We start from the raw sequence: 16,677 nt of genomic DNA on the forward strand, positions 1-16,677 counted from the left end.
CCTCCCTTACATTAGTGTTAAAGTGCTACCACCACGTAGATCATATTTAGAAATTCTTAACTAGCATTTAAACTGATTGCCTCGGGGCTCAGACAAACAAATGCAGTTGTATGATCATTACCAGTGATAATTTTATAAAGTAGGAGAAGATAACAAGACTGTCTCTAGCATCACTTGGTGATCATTTCTCAGTGTGACAGTGTTAGAGGTCAAGTTGGTGAAGGTTGGATAGTCTGATATCACATGCACCACAGTGTTGAATATATTTTTATTTGTAAAGAATATGACTTATCTTTATTAAGGTAAGGATGAAGCAGGTGATTATTATTATTATTTTTTAGATGTAGGAATAAGTTACCAGCTTTTTTAGTCTAATATAGTAAGCATTCTAATTCAAAAGGGTTTCTAGACATTTAACTCTATGAAGTAAAAGTTTATATTTATTCATTTAAGTGCTTTCTTTACTTTAGGTCTTTAGGTCATAAAATATTCTACCCACACTTTCAGGTTTTATGTTCCTATTTTTCCTCTTTTTATCAGCAGGATGCTCTCCAGTGTACGGTTACCACATTACTTTTTTTATTTTTTTATCTCCAGCGATAAAATTAATTGGAAGCCTATTCAACTTAGTTGAGAACTATAGACCATGGTGTTGTCAAGTAATTAAGCTTCCTTAGAAGGAGGATGTGCTTTTCTGGTGGATATGACTCTGTGACTCTGACAATGAAACAGTCCTCAAAACTCATGTGTGTTGGAGTGTAACTTTTTCAGTAACCCAATTTTTTGTTTATTTCTTCCCAATGTCAGAAAAACAACATCAATTCTGGGCATTCTTAGCTCAACCCCATGGTATCTCCATTGCGTTCAGTTTAAAACAATTTCCCATTTTGAGATGAAGCCTCTTCTCAGGTCCTTCCCTCTGTTTTTCTCTGGGATTGTCTCTGTACTCCTAGGGTTGGTCACATCACAAAAATTGTGAATTAAGAGGTGGCCGTCTGATTCTTGGCCTTGCCATTTCCATCCTATGCTGGCCTTTGTTTCCAAGTATATACCCTCCCCTCAATGCTGCCTCTCCTGAATTCTCTGCTCAGTGTCCCCCCATCCCCATAATGACCTATTTAATGCGAGTTCATTTCCTAGGGTTTGTGATCCCTTCAAGGTGCTTGAGTGGTGTGGCCCATACCATTTCTTCTGCCGCAGGGGACCTACATCATAGCTACTTAGGACATATCAGCAGGCCCACCAGAATCCTCTCTGAGCTAACTGTGTACCCTCCTCTGTGGGCCCATGGGAACTTTAGGATCTTTTCACAAGACACCTAGGATTGAGAGAAATTAGAGTGCGGGGGGTCTCCAGCCTTTTCATGCTTAGACACACTCTGCTGCAATCTCTACTCCCGTATTTCCAGAGCCTCTTACAAAAGGTTAATCTGTGAAGCTGTTGCCTCCCAAAAACCTCAACTACAAAATGAGTCATGGTGCCTTGTTATACAGACAGATTCTTCAAATTTTATAGGGAAATCATATTATGATCTTTTTCCTTGATCAAGACTTCTAATTATCCTAAATTTCTTTCCTATGTTCATACTTCCTTTGCACTCTTCCTGGGTCTGGATATTTTTTTTCCTTTTTTTTTTTTTTTTGGTGGTCAGGTAGTAGTGGTGGTGGAATTGAAGGGAGGGACTGGGGCTGTGGGCCGACATTTCTTTTTAGGTTTTCTTCCCATATTCTCAAGCTCTCAAGCCAATAATGTGATGTCTTTGTTGTTGGGTCCATTTATGACAACCACCTCATAGGCCAAATGGCTACCCTATGTCTTCAGTGTTCACACTGGGGAAGTTTTAGGGGGCATGTTATATATCAAAAAAACACATCATCAGTGGCATATGGCATATCCTATTACATGATCAAAGTATATAGCTCCCATCCAAATTATAATAAACTATTTACTGTATAATCATTTACTGTACCTTAGGAAAAACAATGCAGATGTATAGTTAGAAAAATCACAAAGAAAGCTGTTTTGTTGATTTTTGATGCCAGTCCTGTTAAGTCATGATGTTTCTAAACAATGCAAAAAGAATATTAAAAAATGCATTAGCATTTGCTTGAATTGATTTTATGAAAGAATTTTGATTGGAGAGTTAGGGAAGTATAGGCTAGAGACACAGCCTACAGCCTGTGTAGTCCATATAGGGGGAGCCATATATTATACATTGTGGTTAAGACCACTGACACTGACATCAGACCACCTCATTTTCCTAGCTCTACTGCTTGATGGTTGCATTAACTTCTCTTAGTCTCAAGTTTCTCACTTGCTATATCATTATAGCATGGTTGGGGGCATTAAGTGAGATATTTCATGTAAAGCACCTAGTACAGTGTCTGGCACATTCAGCCCTTAAGAAAATTTTCACTAATATCATTTTTATGTCATTTATTTTCCTTTCTACTGCCAATCTCATGGACTAAACAATAAAACCAAAACTGAGTTACTAATATCAAGAAGATAAATATGGGTGATTTCAGACAGCCAGTGGGGAAAATTCAAGATATGTTATGAACTTGTTTCACATAGGTTTGAATTAGGAAAGCAAAAAGGCCAAAAAGCCTGAATAGAAACAAAGCTATAGCAGTGGATTTTGTGTTCTGGTAAGAAAATTCAGGAAAATCTCAAATATATGCAAACCACAAGAGGGTCATGGATTAATGATTTTGTCCCCTTTAATCCTTGTTGGGAAAACTAAATATACTGGGTAAGTCTTAAATATTATAACCTACCCTCATCAGTTGTCAAACAAGAAAAATCATACCCCTACTTCTCTGTTGCAACTTACTAGTAGTAGGGTCTTTTGAGTAAGGTCGTTTATTTTCTTGTGCTTTACTCATGCCTATTTTGAAATTTACAGGTACAAATACCTGGTAATTAAAGCAAAACTTTGATTTGGTGTCTTCACCCAGAAGAAGCTAAATCACAAGGACCACATTAGATATTGAATACATTTCAGGCCCTATAAATGAATTGATTGTTTAAAGATTTGCATCGGAATAATGCAAAGACTTGCGGGGGGAGAAATTGAAGAGACGAAGTTATAATGTTTCCCTGGTTGGAAAATTTAGGGTTATGTTAAGTAATTCAATCCTGGTCCACAGAAAAAGGCTAACATGATTTTGAAGGAATCATATGTCTTTGCAAAACAAAGTAGGGATTGCCTTTATTTAAGGGGGGAAAAAGACACTCAGACCACTTGATGATTCCAACACTATTCATGACTGCCGTGCTGACATTCTATAGATTGATGGAGTCTTCAAGTGTGGAAATACTGAGTCATACAGAAGATGAGACGTTTTAATAATGAAAAAAATATTTATGCAGTCAGCAGATTGTCAGTTAAGGTGGTTTAGATTATAAGAGTCACCCAACGGAGACAATGTTAGGTTGTAAATTATTCTAACCATACAATCGTTTGAAAGTGAATAAGGCAAACTTAGAGTGAATGGTGTACCCCAAATCCTTTTATTCTTCTTCCTCCCCCTTTCTCCTCTTTCTCCTCCTCTCTTCTTTTGAAAGGGGAGAGGAAAACTATTGACTCTGCATTTAAACACAATACTAGTACACATGAGAAAAAAATGAAGATGGAACTAATCTTTCTTTAGGAAGTATTACTTTTTCCTAGTACACAAATGCTACAGGACATAGATAGTGACTTGTGGTTCTATGAGTTGCTTCTTTGTCTCCTATTTGTTTTTTCTCCCTTTATGTAGTTTTGTAGATTGTCTTAATGTCTCCCATCAACCGCTGACTAATTGTATCTGTTTTGTAATGATACCCATTGTTTCATAAAATTATTTGACAAGTTGAAGGGACAAGAAATGAAATCACCACAGCTGTTTTAGTAACAATTACAGTTTAAAACCATACTGGCTCATTTAACCATTCTGTTTCTGACATCCAGCCCAGACTTACAACAGTTTTAGATCAAGGACCAAGAAGACAGCCTGTGGTCCCAGCACCCCCACAAAGCAATCAGGCTGCATTTCTGCCCACTTACTGAATAGCCTTACCTTCATGTTTTGGTATTTGATGTCAAACAACTTAACAGCAGCCATTATTCTGAGTCTTTACTCTTCCAAACAATTATGCCTCAGAATAAAAATAAAGGAAACTGAAGAAAGTGACTTCAAGGGGGTGTAGGCTGAAGGAGTTATACTAATTGCCCAGATCAGAAATTAGTCAATTGACTGACTATATTAGAACCAAATGAGAGTCACTTTTTTTAATGTTTCCTCTTTGGTAAACTTCTTCCTAATCATTTTAGTTTTGAGTTGGAATTCATACATCTCATATTTTCCTTTTGTCATTATTCTTTTAAATTGACTATGACATATTTTCTTGCTATGAAGTATGGATTTTTATAAGCCATCTTAAATATTTTCTGGAGGAAAATGTGATAAAAATAAATAAGTTTATAAATCGAATATAGATTTGTGCTATTAGTTATGAACCAGCTATATCTGTTTTACTAACAATACTAGAATCAGTTTTTAACCACGATTTATAGCCATCCCACTCTGGCATACATTTGAAAGTAACACCAGAATTTATTCACTACTTTCGTCCAAAAATATCATTTTTGTTGCTGAAAAGTATTAATTGAAGTGCTGTGTAAATGCCACAAAGGTTGGTTACATGGTTTTCCCCCAGTATCCACTTCCTTTGAAATTAGAAATAAAAGTCAATTTAATTTTTAATTTTATTTAATTTTATTATTTATTTTATGATTTTATTTTATTCACCCATACTCCAAGGAAATAAAATGCACGGTAAAGAATTTGTACTGTACAAATAGCAATGCCCTAGTCTAGAGAGTTTTTGTAACCTACTGTGTTGGCTGACATTTTGAAACTTGTGACCTCAAGCGCAGAATTTCCTTAGAGATCCAGTGATCCTTAGGCCATAACTCACAGTTGCCTAGATTGTTCTTTGGTTTCTGTATCCAATGCATTATCAGTTATGCCCATTTTTTTGAGAGTTACATGTATTAATGCTTTTTATTTTTCTCATTGTCACCTTTTCTAGGTCTACAGCATCAAGACAAGAGCAAGGAATCACCATGGTACTGAAACACAGTATTATCAAGTCAGGTTGGAGTGTGAATCCACAGGCCCAAGGGGAAAAGATGCTGCCAGGATTGTCCATTCTGCAATGGGACATGATAGACATGGAAGGAGAAGAGGAAGTGTCAGCCAGCTGACTTTGGTCTGGAGCCTTTTCTTGAGAAAGCAGAGTGGGTCCTAGACATTGAAGAAACGCATTTTTGTTTGTTTTGTTTTCCCCCTCATCTGAGCCTTTGCCAACTGTGCAACTCTTTTTATTTTTGTCTTGCTTTTATCAATACATGGTTTAATTTTGTTTCATTTTGAATTTTTGGAACCAGCCACCTTGTCAGGAAAAGATGAACCACAGATGAAAATGCTCATTCTTTCAGGAATACAGTTCGTAGCTCTATGTGCATCTATTTTTGTAGAAATACAGAAAGTTTGATTTAGCATTGATGGGCTATTTTTGAGGGATGTATGTTTTTTAATATTGTAAACATTGTTAAGTTCTGTTTAAAGAACTTGCTCTCAGAGAAGCACTGGCAAAAATGTTTAAAATGCTTGTTTTTAAGGTGTCTGTGATATGCTCTGTGCTTTCTAGGTTACCTCAGTGTTTGATAGTTTCTCCTTTTTACAAAAATAGCACCATAGCCAAGCCAATATAGTATTGTATCACATTAAATCTCAGAGAAGATTTAATTCCATGCTAGTTTACTTAGCTTTGAGTTATATGTATAGCTTCAAAAGGAAGTTTTTAATGACCACACTAAAGAAAGGATATTTCATTACTTTGATTTCTCCCAAAGAGGTTGATTAAGAAAGTTTTGCATAAACTTTCAATCAGATGGAGAGTTTGCCTAGCGTATATAATTCTTTTTTTAGTCCATCTGACTTTGATAAATAGAACCAGAGTTTTATCGAACTCCTGGAAAAAAATGCATTTAACCATGCTACCTTTGAGTTCCAGTGACTTATTTTCCTTGTTCCTAATCACTCATTTATGGTCATTTTTAAGGTCATATTTCAGTGGATTTTTTTTTTCCTGGAGATAGTTTGAAGGGATAATATTTGGGAGGGTACTAGACACATCATAAAGCCTTTAATTCAGTGGCTGTTTCTGATAATATTACCTATCATTGTGAATTGAAACTAATATATGGTGTATGTAATCTTTTAAGCATAGGTTTTCACCACTTTTTTTTTTTTTTGGTTTAAATCTGGTTTTAGTTGACTTATTTTTTTAAGGAAAAATTTGGGGAAATGAAATTTAGATTTGGATTTATGCCACAATTACTAAAATTGGTTTAATAAATTGACAATTTATATTTGAAATTTCTTATTGAAAACCCTGGTTTCAACTTGACATGGCCCTCCAAATCTAAATCAGGTGAAGATGTAATTATCATTAAGACCCTGTTAGGAAAAGATTAGGATTGTGAAAGTAGCAGTTAATGATATTTTAAGGGCTTTAAATGTAAAGTCCATTCTTTCAGCTACTTCCAGAGATGGGTCATGTTAAAAAGTTAATGTTATATAGAAATTTTTATTTGGTAAAAAAGTTTCTCAAATTTTTCCCATCCCTGTCCTCAGCCATGTGAAATACAATGTTTAATGAAATACCACTTTCCATCTTAAATTGTATACATCATGTATGTGTACATTACAGATAGAAGAATGACACAACCTCTGCTTAGCTAGGCAGAGTTCTCACAGATAATTTTCAAATATTTCTCTTAGCTCTATTTCACATACTACTTTTCTTTCCTGGTGCATCTCATGCATTATACATCTATACACTGTCTTACTGTATTCTAATCACTCCATACATTGCTGCTTCTTAACCAGACTCTCCTTAGCATAATATGCACATTTTTACCTAATGTGAGGCCCAAACTTAAAGTATCTTCCACTCACTAATGATATCGACTTAGATTTCTAGGGACTAGCGTGGTTAAATTATCTACATTTTAATTTGCAATTTGATTTGATACAATTATTTGTAATTTGCCCAAATCTGTGGAGCACAGAGCTGAATGAGTCTATAAAATTGGTTTCATCTTGTGTCCTGAGTTTTCAAAGCAAGTATTTGGTAGTTCACATAGGGTGACTGACTCCCTGCAGATTATTTATTTTTCTCCCCTTATAACCTATTAACTTCCTTTGCAGTTTCTCTTAGAACGGTGTTGTACCCCAACTCATTCAGATCATTCAAATCGGACTTTCCCAATTAAGAAAAGTATTAACTCTCTGCTCCTTTCTTTATTCTCTATTGAATTGAATTGAAAGGGAGCAGTTGATTAGACAGCTTCACCCTAAATTGAGACTATGCCTTGTGTGACTCTTGGCAACTATAGTATAAAATATTCCTTTGCTCTAGAGGCCCAAGAAAAGTTGGGGGCCTGAATTCCACTGTGCGCAGGAAAATTTTGCAAGTGGGCTATCCTGTCGAGAATAGGCCCAGGTGCTGTTGGCATGTGGCAAGGATTCGATCCTTGGTATACAAGGAATGTATCAAAATCTCAGTAAAAAGAGAATGAGTGCGTGTCTCTCTATAATGGCCTGACGTCCCCTTGTTATGGTCATAGTACCATTGCCACCGGAAGTTATAAAAGAGGATGAACTGTAATTTAGCATGATCTTCTGGATTTACTTTCAATTTAAAGTGCTAACGTGCTCTGGGTCTGGTTGTCTCACATCAAAATGATGCTGTTGAGCTTTGTCGGCTTTATTGAGAGCGCCCACCTCCCTCCCTAATTCCGTTTGGAAACACTACGGCTTTGACTAATTTGCAAATTAGACTTTATCCAAGCTTTCGAAAGATCTGTGAGCTAAACCCTAGAAAATCATCTGATGTACTTGACATCTAATCTATGCTTCCCCCACTAAACTTACAATGAACAAGATAAGCTAAGGAACAAGATAAATCTTAATAGGTTATTGGACCCTCATTGTTTATTTGAAAAGAGTCTCTAAATGTTTTAAAAACCAATGTTTCCTCTTAAGAAGGTTCACCATCTCTCCTAAACTTCCCCCTGTAATTTTTCTCCTTTCCCTTTCCTCTTCAAATTACTTACACAACTATTTTAAGCAAAAATGACCAGAATTGTTCTAAATTTTGTAAATGAGCATTAGTGGATTGCAAATAATCGAGGAATTAATTTCTTTAACTTTAGAACAAACTTAAAAAACAATTCTAGGCACTGGCATAAAATATGCCCTTGAAGAGTTTGTTATTCATTATGCAAATAGTATTTGCCCATTCCTACTCAAGACCTGTAGAACAGATGACAGACTCTATCTAGCTTTCACATTTGCTATCTGGTTTTAGGTTACATTTCTACTTTAAAGTGGCAATCAGAAACTGTTTTCGAGAAACTGCATTTTATTCCTGACTGAGTGTCCCTTTGTTAGATAATGTTTGCTGAATTAAGTCAATGGGGCAGTATCATTAAGTGGTGGAAAAGGAAAGTATATATGTTTAGAGTTCTGACTGGGGGTTGAATAGAGAAGCAGATTGAATAAATGGAAAAAAGCATTGGCTTGGGCGTTAAGTCATTCTCCAAATTCTGGCTTAGCCACAATTAAGATGAGTGTTATTTGGCATTCCATTTATTTATTTCATGAGTAAGTGGGATAATAATAACTAACTGGCCAGCTGTGAAGGTTGGAAATCATACATATGATCAATCATCTGTCTCGTAGTAGATGTTCAATAAATGACAGCTACCATGTGTCTTTCAGTTGAGTAACAAGGTCATAAAATTGAGCTCCCAAAACACTCCTTCTCTTTACTTTCTATACCCATTTCTGTAGCAATCAAATAGATATATGACTGTGCTTCTATGCAACAAATTATTGCAAGAGAATTTTTGCCTTCTACTGGGTGTTGAAGATAAAATGTAAATTTATTAATTATTGCTAATATTTTAGTGTGCCATTTATGAAGGAAAATAAGTTAACCTCTTAGTGGTATGTAGGTCCAACTCTGAGTTTTCTTACATATTCTAAAACTTCATCCAGGACTGTATGGATTATTTTCTTCAAAACTAAGGCAACAGTTTCATTAAATTACCAAAGTTTATATTTTTCAGTTATATTTTGTGCTCCCTTAGCACCTGGAATAAAAACATCTCTTTTGAAGTTATCCATTTTTTTTTTAACTTGCCTTGGAGGAAAAAAATTGCAAAATATGGTGTAAAAAAATCGTCTGCATTCAAGGGGAGGAAAAAAAAAACACAACCCTTTACGATCTCAGTCAGCAGATTTACTCTACTTCAGAAAAAAAGAAACAACTTTATTGGAAGCAGATGTTGACACTGTGTCAGTTATTGAAGATGGAAAGAGTTTATTTGAACCATTGCAGTTACAAAGGGGTATTGATGGCAGTTAGACTCCTGTGATTGATCACCTTCACAACAGACAGAAGGACAGCAGAAAGCAGAAACTGTTTGAGACCAAGACTGAAATCAGCCTGCCAGTTTTAATATGCAGGACCCTAAGGACACGGTTTTGGGGTTTTTTGGTTTGTTTTTTTTTTTTTGGTTTTGTTTTGTTTTCTTTCATCCGGGATAAAAGAAACATCTTTCAGAAAATGTAAGGCTTGTTTGAGAGAGAAACTAAAATTTATTTTCTGAAATCATGGTCCAAGAGCCCTTTAAATTTCATATTAAAACTATTATTAAAGCTGTTTTAGAAAAATGAGGTTAAAGAATTAGTTCAATCATGTATGCCTAAGACGATATGTAAACTACACAAAAGTGGATGACTCTGGTGATGGGGGTATGGGTGGGGCCTGCAAGGAAATTTCGGTCTCAATAGCTTCAAAATCTTAATTACCTTTGTAACTTGATCATGGAGGTTTGTCACAGAACAGACTTTCAGAATTTTTCTGTAGGTTTTTTGTTTTGGCATTTTTTTTCTTTTAGTGCTTTCTGGGAATTTTGCCTTATACATGTTTCCAAATTATTCATTATTATTATTAAAATATCTTAATTTTCTTATTTCTTTTATTGTCCATTGTGCTATTTGTTTAGTTGGAAAATATGTTTATGGTTTTGAATAATTGATCAAACTAGTTCTCTTGAAATTGCAAATTAATTGGATCCAATAAATTTATCTGAATTCCCCTTTAAAATTCCAATAAATAATAATTAAGTGTATTTTACCAACTCCACTGTATAAGTAAACAATGACACCTTTTAGAAAAAAGGCAGGTCACTATCAATTAACTTCCTTTTTAACCATTTCTGGACTACTAAATTTTGGCCTAAGAATAACTTTTTTAGAATACAAGATTCTTTAATTAGCTTTTTTCATATATGCAGAAGATGTGAACTTTTCTAATGATATCTCTTTATACTAATAAGGATGTACATTTTTTCCATGCTGTGGCTAGGACAAAAATTAATAATGATTATTTACATACTTGATTTAATTTCTTAGGATATTTACAATCTTAGATATAATATCTGATTTAAAAGTGCTATACCATACATTTTTTTGGATATACAGTATAGGGAAAGGTTTTCATGTGAATTCATTGTGTCATTTTGAAGTGCATATATTGAAGGGAAAACATGGATTTAACTTGTTTTTATCATATAAATCTAGGTAAGATGATATGCTTTTATTAACAAAAAATACACAGTATGGTGAACTTAATATTTGTCACTTGATTAGGTAAAGTGAACACTAATGATAGAAATATTATCTTGCAATGTTGAAATATAATGAAATTCCAGATTTGTTAGTTTTATGAGCAGTTTTATGCTATCTTAATTTTACATTTCCAGAAAGACAAATTAATTTTAATGTTGTCATTCTCAATTTATAAAAAATATATAATTCATGAAACTTTTTAGGTTTACAAGCTAATTATAAAATCATATTTCTTTCTGTTTTTTCTTGGGGCTGGGGAAAGAGACATTTTCATATTTCTATTCACTTTTCAAATGCAGGCCTTATAACTATGTCGATGATATAAGATAATGGAGGATTTTGTAATAACAGATGTCATCTTCAATTTGTTCAATAAATAATTTAATGTGAAGTTAATGTTTATATTTAATGTAGCTTTTTTATTTTGTCTGCATTTCTTGACATTTAACTAAAGTTCTCCATTTTTTTTCTTATTTAATTAAACAACTTATAAATGCCATTGGAAATTAATACATCATAGTATTTTTTTTTGTTTAATGAGGTTAATTTCGAGAGCCATGAAGAATGGGTTATAAAACAAGCATTTATAATGGATTAGTAAGTGAAATGGGCTACATTAATTACATAAAAACAGGAAGCTTATGATTTTTTTTAATACAATGCTTTTAAAGTTATCAGTTGATTTTTCAGGAGAAGTGTATTTTGTTTTTACATTTGTTGATACGAAACTTGCTGTAAATAATATGGAAAAACAAACAAAACTTTCCTAATAGTTCATTGACGTTGAGGAAGTACACCTACAAAGAAGTCCAAGACCTTATATTTTTAAAGGTTGCTGGAGTTTGCCTACATGAGTCTTATGTTTTATTAAATAAATCTTCAAGGTGGAAGTGCAAAGCCTGGAAATCAGTGTTTAAATCAGTAGACACTCCAGCATGACTGGTGAAATAACTTGGAACAGGCTTCTGAACAGTCTGCCATATTTAGACTAGCCTAGTGTTATGGGGTTTGTATGGATGCTGTAAAAAAATTACCACAAATTCAATGGCTTAAAACAACATAAATTCATCTTAGGGCTCTGTAGGTCAGACATTCGGCCCTAGTCTTGGTGGGCTAAAATCAAAGTGTCGGCTGCATTCATTTTGGGTACCCAAAGGGAGACTCTGTTTCCTTGCTGTTTTCAGGGTTTAGAGTCCCTGGCTAACGGCCCCTTTTTTCCCTTTTCAAAGTCAGTAACAGCTGGTCAAGTCCTTCTCACATGGCTTCACCCTGACTCTCTCTTTTGCCTTCCGTTTTACACATTTGAGTTCCTTTTATAATTACATTGGCTCTACCTGGATAATCCAAGATAATCTCCCCATCTCAAATTCCTTAAATAATTACATCTGTAAAGTCCTTAAATGTTAGGTAACATCTTCACAAATTCTGAAGATTACAATGTGAACATTTTGAGGGTGACCCATTCTACCTACCACAATTACTATTAGATTTCAATTATTATTTTTTTTATCAGCCTTTTAATCTAGGACGATTTATCATGTCACTGGAACTAGCAAGGCTTGTTCCATGTTTGCAGTGCTCGTGTGTAGGATTCATTTTCATTCACTTAAATAACTGCATATGAAGGAAATTCTTGTTGCTATTTCAAACATTTCACGTGGATACTGTAGTGCCTTGGGATCCAAAGGGTTATGTGGTATTTATTTCAGACAGGCACTCAGGGGGGTGGAGAGCAGGACATCTGGTGCAGATTCTTCCTAGCTGAAGTGTGTTTTCTTTGGGGACAATCACTACCATTTAATTGTTTTGCTTCCTTTTTTGGGAACATATGCCCATCCTGTGATGTTCTAAGTCTCCAAGCATCTCATTTGACCTGCTTATCCACATTTAACTAAATATCTATATATGACCACATTGACATGGTAAAACTTTTACATTTCTGCCTAGGTTGAATCATTACATCTGTTATCAGTTAAGCAGTGGAAAAACTGTTACGGAACACAAACATGTTTGGATATATTAATTTAATGTGTAAAGTAGGTACCGACCCTCTCAAACGCTGTTGATCAACAAATGAGCTAGACTCGCTTAAAAACAACACTCAAGCACAACGTTTGACTTTCCATACCAAGTTTGGCTGTAGCTGAATGAAGAACACCGGCATTGATCTTCACTTTGCACTTGTACAGAGACTATTTGCAGGGAGCCAAATATAGCAACAGAGGATTTAATATCTTGCCAAAAAATACAAAATCTGTTCCCCTTTAAGCACGACACTCTATCCTTTTCTTGTGGATCTTGCTAAAAGGGAAATACAGTTTTAAACAACCCCATTCTGCTGGAAGTTTCTTAATCTTTAACAAATGGGCTGTGTGTGGTTTTGCGGTGTTTTATGTTTCCAAAGGAAAACGGCTCTGAGAAATCTATCCAGTGTTACCATTTTTCTTACAAAAAAACCCCAAAAAACTTCTAAATCAAAAACGAGAATCAATAGCAACTAAGAAAACCACATTGGTGTCTTTAGAACTAACAGGGATCACTGGGTGATGACTTGTGTTTCATTTTGTGTTGAACCAAACATAAGAATTTTTAAAAATTGGCTTCAACAAACCAGGTGCCTTCTTTGCCTTAGAACATGGGTGTTTTGCTCTGCATGTTGTCTGATGGGTAGCTGGAGTGACCCAGATTTCTCTATAATGTGGGTAATGCCAGGGACTCTTCTGATTGACTTATGATGTATATACAAAATTTTAAAACAGTTTTGTAAACATCACCAAGAAAATAAGCTTTCCACAGTAACAGCTTTACCAGACATCACCGTGTGGGATTTTAAAACAAACACAAGGCTGTTTGGAAATACTTGGTATATGTAAATATGCAAAATATGCTGAACAGTGCTAACAGCTGTAGGGTGTACTCTCTCATCCTTGAGCAGAATATTTTGGTGGCAGTGGTGGTTATTTTTTCCATCTTTGCTTGTCACTCCCCGCCCCCCCGCCCCTTGCTTGTCTCCACCCACTCCCCCATCCACAATCTCCTCCAAAAACACATACTTCACACCCTTCCCCACTACTTCCACACTGCCTCAAAGAGAATCATTTCAGTAGATTCCCACTGGAAAAGGTGGGTGGTGCCTTGAAGGAATGTGTGAGTTACACAATGTTGTAAAGGCTGAGCTTCGGGAAACTTGCTTGCACTTGCTCTGACACCAAGCTAGCACACAGCCCAGACGCTCCGCAGGCCAGATTCCATTAAGGCTTGTCATTGCCAGGGAACCAGAGTCTAGTTGAGAACGGCCTCCTGCCATGATGATCCCAGAGATCACAAAGTAATCATTTGAAGTGTGTGTTATCAGGTTCTGTAACATCAAGGCACTCATTCATTTATGAAAATAAGCATATGCCTTTCTGCCTGAAGCCAAAAAGGAAGGGAGGACCCAAGAGAAAAATGAAAGTCCTTCTCACAGGATTTTGACAGATTGAAAGTTTGGAGAAGAGAAGGTAGCAAATGTGAAGAGAGAAATGCTGGGTCCTCAGACCACTTTCTCTGGTAATTTGTTGATATCATTTGGTCCCATGTGTCCTCAGTTTCCTTATCTGTCAAGTGAAGATGAAATGGAATAAGAAATGTAAACTCTTTTGAGAAAACTAAAAACATCTACTACATAGACGCAAAGAGAAAGGAGCTGATATTTATTAAGCCTTCTATATACCATGAACATTAAGTGAACTTATCTCAAAGACTTCTCACAAATATCAATATGTAGATAGCGTTATTTGGGAGGCTGTTAGCAATACAAAAAAAAAATGGAGATTTGAATTTTAAAGATGCTACTTAGAAGCTGTACGTCCTCGGGCAATTTCCTTAACCTCTAAATCTCAGCGTATTGAAGTAACTATTTCATTTAGTAACTATTCCAATAGTTAAAAGTAACTATTTCATAGAGTTGTTATGGAGATTCAAGTATGTCACTCACTTACCACTAAATGCTAGGGATTGTCTTTTATTTTTTAGTAATTTAGGGAATTGAGGAAATCGTCAGCCAAGCACTTGCCTGAGGAGATTCGGCTGACAAGTGACACAGTTAGGATTCAAACTCAGATTTAACCAAAAAAAGAACCTTAGAGCACCACATTGGTCCTTCCCTATCCCCCACCAAGTTTTTGCTATTGTCCATCTGAATTTCTTTGCTATGAACATATTTTAATAATCTCTTAGCCAACTGGGATAAAAGAGACAGTAGGAGGAACTGACAATGACCAGAAAAAGGAGGGTGCTTTAGAAGGATGAGCAACAGTAATGCAGCTTATATGAGCCAAAAGAGTTATGACAGATTTTGCAAGTGAAGAAGAATCTTTGTAACTTGGGGATACAGAATCAATTCATTCAATATATTCTTCTGGTCTGAAAGGTCATGGTTATTTTTCTACTCAGGTCAACCTCAAATCTCATTAAAATAATGAATAGTGGGTTGGAAGGATGATAACTTTTTGTGTTGACATCTTGTTTTTTATCTGAGAATGTCAACATCCTACTATCTTTAGTGATGAGTTCTTGTTTTGTCTGATAAAAAAAACACCAAAATTACATTTTAATCTTTTTCTTTTTATAATCAAGATAATGTGTGTGAAGAATCCTCATTTCTCACACCCTGAGTGTGTGTTGGGGGAGGAGTAAAAGTGATAGAACAAATCATTTGAAAGCATACAATATCTTAACTTTCAGCTTCTCTGTCAGAAAGCTAAGAAATTGCGAGATTTGGTTGTATTCTTCTTACTCCCTACTTGTCAGTTGTTTAATGTGGAAAAAATTATTCATCCCTACTACTAATATGTGTGTGTGTGTGTGTGTGTGTGTGTATTAATACCTACATTATAAAGTAGATATATGGGTTAAGTGATATATGTATAAATGCCTGTTAAATGCTGAACTTTCTAGGAAGTTTAGGATTTCAAATATCATTACTAATGACCCCAGTTTACTAGGTACTTGCAAACAAGAAACTTTACAAAAGTTGTTTCATTGAATCCTCAGCACAACTTTCCAAGGTGGGTGTTTTTCTGTTTCCACATTCAGATGAGAAAAGTGAGTTGTAGAGATTTTAATTAATGCGCCCAAAGCAGAATCAAGAATGTATGCTCAGCCTGTGTAACTTCAAAGCTCATTTTTGTTCCACTATGCCAAGTTGCCTCTCTATCTACTAAACAATGAATATTGAGTGCCTACTGTTTGTTCATATTTACATTTAAAATGTAAGTAAGCAAGAACATAATGACCCTATGCTGGGTGATTGGATGCTTGGCATCTAAACTTCTTATACCACAAATAAGCTGTGCTCCCTGAACTAAATTACTGGTCAGCTGATTTCATGACTGAGAAATCATGATAATTAATTGGAAAATCTAGTCCAATTTCTGTATCACAAATCAGATTATTATAAATTTGTGGAGGAGAGAGGTAAACCCCATTTTCTTCTTCCTCCAAATTCCATGAAAATAGAGCAGAAAGAAATCTCTCTGTTCCCCAGAACCCCAAAACTGAATGTGTGTGTGTGTGTGTGTGTGTGTGTGTGTGTGTGTGTATTTTTTTCTCCATTTAGTGTTCCTGTATGGTCAACTATATATCCTAACAGTACTAATACAAGTAAAATAAAGTTGTGATTTTAATCTCTAGGGGCTGTGGTCTTGAAGCCATAAGGACATTAAGTCCCTTACCTTGACAATTGGCAGTGCTTATAGTGTCTGCACTGACTATTTGAAATAAAACAAACTACCTTCTATTAGGCAGTGCACATTCATAAAAACAGGTCTTAGAAATGTCAGCTTTTTCATAGAAATATTCTTACATGCAGCCACAGCTCTGTGTTCTCTGCTGCATGGTGGGGCCTGTGAGGCCTCTGAACTTGTCCCGGCCCCATAAG

The 16,677-nt window shown here is 35.3% G+C and overlaps 1 protein-coding gene across 4 annotated transcripts in view; it reads left to right on the plus strand.

Annotated features, from left to right (window-relative positions):
- Window positions 1–11,153, plus strand: part of VGLL3 (vestigial like family member 3) — a 54,729-nt gene extending 43,576 nt beyond the window's left edge. For all 4 annotated transcript variants that reach the window (XM_019629866.1, XM_019629865.1, XM_019629869.1 and 1 more), the window contains exon 4: window positions 5,080–11,153. In XM_019629866.1, the coding sequence (XP_019485411.1) occupies window positions 5,080–5,123 (44 nt within the window). In that variant the 3' untranslated portion in view covers window positions 5,124–11,153. The remainder of the gene's footprint in view (window positions 1–5,079) is intronic.
- Window positions 11,154–16,677: the final 5,524 nt, after the last annotated feature.

This window comes from Hipposideros armiger, unplaced genomic scaffold (genome assembly GCF_001890085.2).
Source record: "Hipposideros armiger isolate ML-2016 unplaced genomic scaffold, ASM189008v1 scaffold_874, whole genome shotgun sequence".
In the NCBI taxonomy this organism is placed as follows: domain Eukaryota; kingdom Metazoa; phylum Chordata; class Mammalia; order Chiroptera; family Hipposideridae; genus Hipposideros; species Hipposideros armiger.